The sequence below is a fragment of the Seriola dumerili genome, unplaced genomic scaffold (assembly GCF_002260705.1).
Source record: "Seriola dumerili isolate Sdu_G_001 unplaced genomic scaffold, Sdu_1.0 BDQW01000230.1, whole genome shotgun sequence".
NCBI lineage: Eukaryota > Metazoa > Chordata > Actinopteri > Carangiformes > Carangidae > Seriola > Seriola dumerili.
Window position 1 is genome coordinate 55,567 of NW_019174485.1, and position 10,153 is coordinate 65,719.

Genomic DNA, 10,153 nt, shown 5'->3' on the forward strand with positions numbered 1-10,153 from the left:
CGCCTCCATGTTGTTTTGGTGGGTCAGGTCCTGTTCCTTCAAGAAAATAAGGCAAGAATTGCATCAAAGAAAAATTGGCTCGCCAAATTAGCGGAGTAAGTTGTGCATGTGGCATAAGATGTCACATTTGCACACCTGTTCAGTATGGAGTCATAGGAGTGCCATAAAAAAGAATAAATAAAAAGCGATAGGTAAAAGCAAGAGCTTTTACTGCAGCACAGCACAACTATTGTTGGCCTATTGTGTAAAATAAGTAAAAGCATTATTGTTTTATTATATTTACACATTTTTGTATTTATTTATTCTTTTATTTTGTTGTATTGTTTTTGTATTTCCGCATTTATTTTCTTATTCTTTTACAGATTTATTCTTTTTTTATGGCACTCCTATGACTCCACAGTTCAGGTGTTCTGAACTGATGGTTAGTTCATTTTTCTATTTCTAGATTTTCCTTTTCTAAGGTCAAATTGTACTTAAACTGTATACTTAAATTAACATAGACATGCATGTCAGAAATGGAATAAATAATTCCTCTGTCTAACACTAGCACCTGCAACTTGCTGCTAAAGCCAAGAATAATTGCCAGAAATAGTCACTGAGCAGATGGGGCTCAAGCACTGAAGAGCAGCAGACACATGGGGGATGACAGAAAGAAAGCTAAGAAAACAGACAAACAGATCCATCAAAGATTTTGAGATAAAGTAATTAATTCAATAACACTTTCCTGTTGTAAATGAACCTTCAGTCAAAATTAATTGACGTAAAGACAGTTGGTATTTCTACTAGTTTTAATTATTTTCAGTGTATTTGGGGTACCTATTGTTTATGGATGATGACACTGAAAAGGTCAACACTGAACATGTATAAATTAAAAAGTTAAGGAAGTTCACACCTCATAAGATCTAGCTCAAAGTTTACATAGATCAAAATGAACTATTTCAAAAATGAGCTATTCTGTTTCAGCAGAACCTCCTCTTACCCATCCACCATGTCCACATTATACTGTATACTACCATAGAGTCACAAAAACCAATGCGAGTATATGTTTTATGTGTATATGTTGTGAGTTTGACTCAACAAGATGCCCATGTCACCCATATCTAAATCCGCCATGGATCCTTCACTTGCAGATATATTTTTTAAAATGCTTCAACTGAATGTGTAATTTCAGACTTTTTTTCACACTTGGTGGACACAATTTGCATAAAAAAGGATTTTTTTCAGTTGTAATCTGCACTGATTTGTTCATTAAAGTCTCTCTTCTGTTCATACGAACTGCTACTGCTACAGTACCAGTAGCTGCATTGTTTGAATTGCCAGCAGTAGACACAGGACACAGGACGCATGCCGTGTGCCACTGTAAAACCCTTCTTCTTCTGATGTTTTTTGGCAGTTGGAAAACAGCTTTTTGGTGCAATAGTGCCTCCTTCTTGAGCTCATTTTCACGTTCCCCAAAAAATTAGCACATTTAATCCACAGCACTCATTTAGCGCATTACTGCACAAAACTGAACATTAATGACCTAAAGATACAACCTTTCTCACAGGCTAGTGACAAGTAAACCAAGCTTTACGTGTTAGTTCAAGTGCTGCTTTAAAAAAATAAATTTCAAAAAGGAGATCAGATGTGCCCAGAGATCAAGTCACCCTGACTTGATGTGGGTGAATATTGTGTTTTTAATAAACTGCTGTGCACGTTAGGTGAGACATTTGATTAAGTCTTTCCAAAAGGATCTGAGGAGGAAGAAAATGGAGGGAGAATCTACAGTAGAGAGAGAGAAATGAGAACACACTCTTCAACAAATGTGGAGGCGGTCTGGAGAGGAATGAGTAGGATCTCTGGCTATGGGACTGCCAGGCCAAATGGTGGAGGAGATTCAGGCAACAATGCGACACACTCATCTTCTTGTGACACTATATGCCGTTTTGTTGTTTAAGGTCGCAGATGGTTATCCTCTCGGGGGCAGTGTGGGTCAAACTTTGACGCTGTGGCGATAAATACAGGTCAGAGCAGCTTTATCAGGAATATCTGAAATGTAGCCATCTACAGCGAGCAACATTAGCATTGTAGGTTTTTACTAAAGTTAAAAGTTCAACATATACAATACAGCCTTTTGTCACATGTAGTAAAAGCACCAATTCAACGGATATTTCTAATACAGTAGTAATATAATATGTTTATTGTTGGGGCCATTTCCCATGAATCAGTGTGAACCACCACTGTGTGAGCTAGTGTCCTCCTGGTCACACAAGAAGCAACAATGAGTACAAAATAGCCAACATCAGTAAACTAACAATTAATGAGTACTGCTCTTGGGAATTGCATTCATTAGTCATTGAATTAGCTAATCACAGCAGCAAATTATCATAACATTATCTGGAAGTGTCTTTTTCTTTATATGGGTAAACTGTAAATTATCCAGCTCATCATTCATCATTCTTTAGAAAATTCAGTTAGTGGATGTCTAGTCATCAAAAGGCACACATTACTTATTACACAGCATTACTATTACACAAAATTGTTTTTACAGTGTGTACAGATATCAATGGAAATCTCAGTCCCCTTTTAACCAAGCTGGTTCCAAATCACCAAGACAGTTTGCTCCAAATAACCTGACATCAACCTGCATCTGCTGGGCCACCTGCTAAATTTAACTCCATAGTACACTCCCCACTGCAAACCAGTCCATTTCAGGCTTTAGCTATTAGCATTGCTGCATTTTTTTTTTTTTTTGTAATACACTGATATGACATGACGATCATTAGTGCAATACTAGCCAAAACGCTCTGGTCCTCCCTGTGCGGGAAACCTACATCTGACAGATGAAGTTTTGTTCTACATTACAGTTCTCGTCATTCCAGTCGCCATTCCCTGACGCACGGTGCCAGAACTCCACACAGTCCTGGTTCCTCCCGTCAAAGCTGTTGGGCTGGCCTTTACCCCAGTACCTGTAGAGGACAAGGAGAGACATCCAAAATAAGAACAAATACCACTCTATGCTTGGGCAGATGAAGTCGACATTTCCAAGGGTTTTAATTTTGTATGTTAAAAGGATGTGCGTTTAGTTTCTTACGCTGTGGTCAGCTGTGTACCGTCGATCCATCTCCACTGGCCTTCTATCCCTTCATCCGTCAGTCCAATCCAGACTTCTTTGTCACTTGGATACAAGCCATTGATGAAGGTCTACGAGGGAAGAGACATACATTTCAAAGTTATTGCAAACTTTATGTTGATCACAAATAAAGAGGCACATTAAGATAACAAAAGACATATTTTTACTTTGTTAGCATGCCATACATAAAGTTATAGATGGGGTATATGTATATAGCCTATGTATATACATCCCTATAGCTACACTATCTTTTTATATTAAAGAATTTGACAAGTTATATTATAATATGTCTGTTTTAAATTCAAGGTTGGAATAAAAGTTTATTCTTGTCTAAAAATTATTATAAACTCTAAAAAATTATTTAAGATTTTCTAACAGATGGACTAAAACCTGCAAATCAAGCATGCGCCCTTAAGATAAATGGATCAGATTCACATTTAACATTATTGTTATTGTTGTTGTTGTTAGCACGTATGTTATCATTAAATTCTTTGCCATTGACCCAAACATTTGAGTAAATTTAGAAGTTTTTTGTCCTTCATTAGGTAGTTACATTTTTGTTTGCTGCATTTTTAGAAGCACCTGTATCTTCGTTTAGCTTCCAGTTTGTTAATACTTATAGTTAAATGTTTTGTTAATTACTGAAGCGTTAATGTAGAAAGATGCCTTTAAATTTATATGGTGACCTTTCAGCGTACAGTCATGATGACTGATGATGCGCAAAGATAAACACACCATTTCCTTTTGGCTTTTTATGATGGCCAGGTCCGCTCCTTTGTCCTGACAGTATTCTCTGCTCTGGCTCCAGGTTTTCTTGCCGACAGAAGTGAAGTAGCAGCTGTATTGAAACTTGTTCCATCCAGTGGGACACTTCTTATCTTTAAATGTGATATTCATTGGTTAATAACCAAACACTGAGATGAAAGTGTGTACAAGCATTGAGTTGTAGTACATGTTTAGTTTTGAAGAGGTTTGGATTTGTTTTTATTCAGATGACATGGCTACCGGAGCTTTCAGCTGTTTCCAGGTGAGAGCACATTTTGCTAAATAACATATGTTTGTCAGTTTCTTTTTTACTTACCTAAGAGCGTTGCATTCAGTTTCTCAGCTTCTCCCTGGAGAAGATCTCTCTCAACAGTCAGGTTCTCGATTTTCACCCTCAGCAGGTTTCTCTCCACAGTCACGTTTTCACAGCTGCTTTCAAGCTCTTTTTTATCCTGAGCCAAGGATGCATAATTAGCCCTTAATTCATCTGTTGCTTTTTTAAGTGTGTTGAAAGTCTCCTGCAGAGTGTCTTTTTGCAATGTCAGGTTTTGGTGACTGCTTGCAAGCTTGTCTTTTTCACTGTTAGAGAAGTTGTATTTGTCCTGTAAATGTTCTACGTCCTTAATCAAGTCATTGTAACTCAGCTGCAGCTGCTCTTTTGATCTGGTTACATTATTGAATTTGTTCTGTAAATTGTCCCTCTCCCTGGTCACCGAGTCATGGCTGGACTGTAACTCATTTTTGCGTTTGACCACTGTATCATATTGTTTTTGTAACAAGTCTCGTGCTTTAGACAAGGCATTGTTGTTAGTATCCAACAGGTTTTTACTGGCTTTAAGCTGTTCAAGCTCTTTGCTTAAAGCGGCATTACTGGTCTGTAACTGGCTTTGGCTGAGTTTCAGTTTGTTTGTTTCGTCAGACAGTAAATTGTTATTAGTCTGTATTTGGTCTCTCCTTTTAGTTAAGTATTCGTAATTTTGCTGTAGCTGATTACGTTGGGTTTCAAGATTCTTTTTCTCTTTCTGCACTGTCTTCAGGTTCTCCTGTAGGTCCTCCTTCTCTTTGCTCAGGGCGTACAGGTTGTTTTGTTGGTCTTGCTCTACTTTTTGGTCTGCCAGAGAGGAGAAAAACGTGAATCAGTTTTTTATTTTGCCATGACATTTGACAGCTTTCTACGACGTGTGAATATTTGACAGAAACAAAGAGGAAGACTCACAGTGGACACTCTGACCTATGGCACCAGCCAACAGGAGAACACACAGGATCCCGAGGCAGGCTGTGGCAATCTTGTATGGGTTGTTTCTCAACATATAAACTAAGAGACAGTAACCAAAATAGACAGAGAAACTTCAATTTGATGAAGTGAACTGAGGAACTTGTGGTTATGCGCTTCATCTGGATTGATTCTCAGTAGTATTCCACAATACTATACAGAGGATACACATCAAGCTAAAGCGCTGCATAGTTAATTGTTACCTTAGAAATGTATCTAATTCTTTAAATCACACATAACTATCATTGTATAACATATAATAAACCAGAGAACATATCAACCTTATTAAAATGGTGGCTGCATCATTTTTAACTTGGGTTGGACGATAAAATCTCATCTCACATAAATATGAAGTTTTATATAATGTTGACTTTACCAGATGATTTAGAGGTTACATTGAGATTATGTGTGTGGATGAAATAAGTAGACATAAATGTCCGTTTTTTGTTAATCCCGAGAGTTAAATTCAAATATACCTCATCCCATTCATTCAACAATTCTATAAATCCTATAGAGCTATTAAACAGCGCTGCTCAGTGATTAGTACCAATGAAGTAGCCAAAGCTTAGATTCTTTAGTCTTTTCCACTCTTTTGACTTGGTCCTGCCAAAATACCCCGTTTCAACAGTAAAACAATTGTAAAACAATGAAGCAATGAAGTTTTTTGCAAATTGTTGCCACTTTATGCATCAAACAGACCTGGAAGAACATTAGCATTCACTTGGTGTTTCTGGTGATCTGACAAATGAACCTTAGCTGGTGGCACTAATCCTCCAGTTAGATGCTATTAACCATTGCAGAAGAAGAAGCGAGTATGTAATTAAAAGAGCCCCAGTCAAACATCACATGGATGAAATGAATAAGGAAAATGTGATACAAATACAGGTACATGTCAGTCATTGGTCCGAAGATCTGATGTTTTCATCTTTTCTGATGAAGTCTCTTCCCACTGCTCTTTGTTGCACTTTGTTTTGTAGATATACAAACTATTCTGCCAGCCACGTGTAAAAACTTTTTGAGATAGTTTGTTTGTTTTATTAATTTTCTGGTATTTTTTATTTATGTAAAAACATATGGAAGGAAACTAACTTTACTGACTTTGTGTAAATTTCCAATTGGTTGCTAAGGTAACAGTATGTCAATGTTGTGTTAACAGCTTATCCTGCTGCCAACAAAAAGCCAAAAAAAATAAAAAATCAATTAATGTAATTTTATTGGTTCCATTAGTGTTCCTTTTAGATCTTTTCTATCAAATACTTTATGAAGGTGGGATATTCTCAGGTATGAAAAATATTCCAAACTATTTCAAAAACAATTACTTTTTCTCAGCTGTGGAGCGAGGCAAGCAGCAATCTTTTAGGTATTTCCAAGAGCTGTGAGACCAGACTAAAACAAAGAAAAGTGGGCACTGAAAGTTGATTAAAAGCTCTGTTGAGCCGAGGGGAACCATTTTTATTATCATGTCATTGTCTCAGCCATCCAAGGTTTATTACCCAGGTAATAAATTAAGTTCCTGCTTTATTACCTGTACAGCGGAGCTTGCTGCCATCCGCTGAAAATTGTTTGTATCCAATTTTACTGTCCTCCATGTCCATGTTTGTAACAGCAGAGGCATGGTACTCGACACTCATCTTTGCATCTGCAAAAAAAAAAAAATACCAACAAAAAAAACAAAAAAACAGTAGCATTAACTTCTGAAATAGCTGCTGAGTTTTCAGTAATGGTCCCTTAAAATGTATCTCCTTTCATTTATTTCTGTTGTTTATATTCCTCTTTTTGTGGCCTCCAGTAAGTTCCTCTTGTCTCTAGAGTCTAGAGCTTGTGTTACTTTTGAATTGAAACATCAGTATTCAGTACATTGTCAAGGTGCTGAAACTCCTTATTCTGTTACTGATTGCTTCTAAAAAAAAAAGTTAGTTTTCAAGGTTTAGCGTTTTTGTAGTGCAGCAGTGGATAATGAAAAACCAAATTCCATGAATGTACGATATAAAGAAAATAGCTTACCTGTGCTTGTAGAGATGATAACACGGTCAAAGAATTGGGAATATGTTTTGTGCAAAGAGTAAAACCTAACCTAATAACTTCCCGTAACCGCACCCTGCACAATCATTTCACTTATGCTTCCTGAAATGCTGCACCCACAATAAATCTTTGTGCGGTTTCCTTGGCACTTGAGGCCAGTGGGGCAGAAATTGTAGGTTGGTCAGTGGGCGGAGCAAGAGCCCCTCTCGCCCCTAATTGATGGTGAATTGGTGAATTTTTGCTGCAGTGTTTATAATAACTGCAGTTGACTTTATTTACCAGACAAAACGAACTTATTTGTGAAATGAATGTATGTTGCGGGTTGAAATTAAACACCTGCCACCTCTCAGGCCACGGTGGCACTTGGGTGAATACCACTGAGCCGTGCTGTGTTTGAGATCGTGGGAGATAAAGTTGTTTGTCATGTTTGTTTTGTTGTGTTTGTTGTTGTTGTTTGTTGCTCCACTGAGAGTTCTACATAGTGCAGCAGCAACTATTTGCTAATTTAACAACATGAAGTTATGTAATATGAGGAAGAACCGATTTCGCAAAATATGAAAATGCTGAACATGCACATCGTACTGTGGAAAAGTCAGAGTCAGGTCGATTGCTCAAATTTTGTTCCAAAAACCAGTTTCCTGATTAAGTTGAAAATAACGCTTACTGCTCTTAATCTTACTGAGATCATAGAGCAGGCAGAGATTTTTTTATTTTCTTCATATTCATTTGAACTTGATGGATATTTTCATATTATTTAATAATGCAGTAAATTCAATCATAACATTAGTTGCGCTCCCACATCACTCTTACTGTTACACACTACATGCAGTATATTTTCAGTGTCCACTGTGTTTGAAAATCACACCATTAAGCTCAAGTTTCTGGATCACAACAACACAGTAGTGGAACAGTCAGGCAGGAGCTAACATTTCCAAAGCTCGAATGGGTCTGCAACAACTCATGCTTAGTCAGGTTACTGTTTGAAAATCACATGCTGTAGGTAATACAGCATATCAGCGTTTTCTATTTGACGCAACCCATCCTGAACATACAGTGAGGCAATAAGAACAGGACAATGGCCAGGAAACACACAGCTTGCATTGCGGAAATGTCTAGGTTGCTGCATGCCCCCCCCCCCCCCACATCAGTTGTGACCTTAACCCCAATACCCTACCACAATGGCGGTATGTGGCTTCCATTCATGTAGGTGTTTCTGTTTGAAATGGTCTTGGACTTGTTTGCACCCATGTAAAAATGTTGGCGAATCACCTGAGTGTTTATGAGTGTAGATATTTTTTAGAAACATATTCACATATTCTGATATTACAGGGTGACAGGCCTACTGAGAAACATGCTGCTGTTGGTGGGATCTTAAACAGGAAATATTTTAGATTTATTAATTTATATTACAGGGTACATGAGCGTGACCATACTGGAGAGCCGCACACACATCAATAATGAGCGTTTGCCATTAGATGAGACTATCGTCTGTGAAGCAGATGTTGAGGGACACCATGAGTTGTATATCTGTTGCCTGTGGTTGAGTCAATAAGTCTGCTCAGTTTTTAATGCATGAAATTGTTTGAAGTTAGTTCACCCTCAGAAGAAACATGCTGAATTTGTAAAATATGAAAAGAGTCATAGCGCGTCATTTCATCTTTTAAATTCATATTGTGCAATAAATCTGAATAAAGTTTTTCAGTGACTCCACTTCTGTTCATGACTACGGTGGCCCTGAGAGCTCAACACACTGCAACTTAAGAAAACATGCAAATAGACAAAACACAAACAAATTCAGAGAACATCAGCAGCTTGACGACACATGTGCTGCAAATACTCACAACACAACTGAAGTGTTTCCAGGGGACACTAAGAAAGTGATGAACCTGGCAGGCAGGCATGCACAATTGGGGCATTGAACAACAAATGCGTCCCAGCCGAGTCCATCACTTTTTTTCTTTAATTCCATTAGCAACAGTGACAGAGAGACAGGAAAGGCAGGGGGAGGGAGAGAGGCAGGCTCCGACGCTATCGCAGTGACAATATCACATATAGACATATAAACACCACCCAGTACTCAAAACCACCTCTTTGGTCGCTCTCGCTGCAGTAGGTGTTTCCTGGACCACATTCTGCCATGATGACACACACACACACACAATGCATTACAATGCTGTAGGCCTACTTCACAACATACACAATAACATATACATAAGCCTACAGTACGGTTCTGACTAGCTCTCCCAGACATTTAAACCAAATTCAACTGAACTGAAAGGTAAAATGGTAGTCGACTGACCCACAGCGCTTAAGGTGCTGACAGATGACAAAGTACAACATTTAGTTTCATGTTATGAATGTTAGTGGTCATTTCTTCATTTATCGTTTCATAGGACTTGGGTATGACATGTTGATAAAATACAAGCAGAAGCAACAGACAGAAACTTTGATGACCCTTACCACTCTTGCTGAGTCAACATGTCTTAACACTGATTAAGTCTAACTGAAGACAAAGCAAGAGGAAGTGAAGAGTCCTGACAGAGCTGCTCAATTGTTACACTGTTATCTCGGCTGTATTTTTCACAATCAGTGAGGATGTGGGAATTTAGGAGGCAGGGTCTACTGAAAGACAATATTCAGTTGGCAGATGTGGCATTTTTAGAGTTGAGTCATTTAAGTGAATTTGTTTGTCTCCTGTGAGTCCCTCATCTTTATAGAAATGTAGTACATAGCCTTTATTTGTCAGGTTACCTCATTCAGATCAAGATCTCAGATCAAAAAGAAAAACACAGCCAGATATAACAAAAGGACAAGTATATACAACAAACACAGCCAGACAAAGAAACAGCACATACAACAGAAAATACATCTTTGTATAACATATTTATTTAGTCATTTATACATATTGGATTGTATTAAGGAATCTCAAATGGGGCAGACAATACTGACCTACTATAATAACTGAAACTAAATAAAATATG

General features: G+C 37.8%; 1 protein-coding gene across 1 annotated transcript; it reads right to left on the minus strand.

The window, feature by feature from the left end:
• Positions 1-1,637: 1,637 nt before the first annotated feature.
• Positions 1,638-7,298, minus strand: LOC111229398 (CD209 antigen-like). The gene is made up of 7 exons (XM_022755715.1): positions 7,155-7,298; positions 6,676-6,789; positions 5,094-5,192; positions 4,194-4,988; positions 3,848-3,990; positions 3,074-3,183; positions 1,638-2,948 (listed from the first exon to the last, which is right to left on the minus strand). Exons 2-7 carry the CDS (start codon positions 6,779-6,781, stop codon positions 2,810-2,812), a joined length of 1,392 nt encoding a protein of 463 aa, XP_022611436.1. The 5' UTR covers positions 6,782-6,789; positions 7,155-7,298; the 3' UTR covers positions 1,638-2,809.
• Between the last annotated feature and the right edge of the window lie 2,855 nt (positions 7,299-10,153).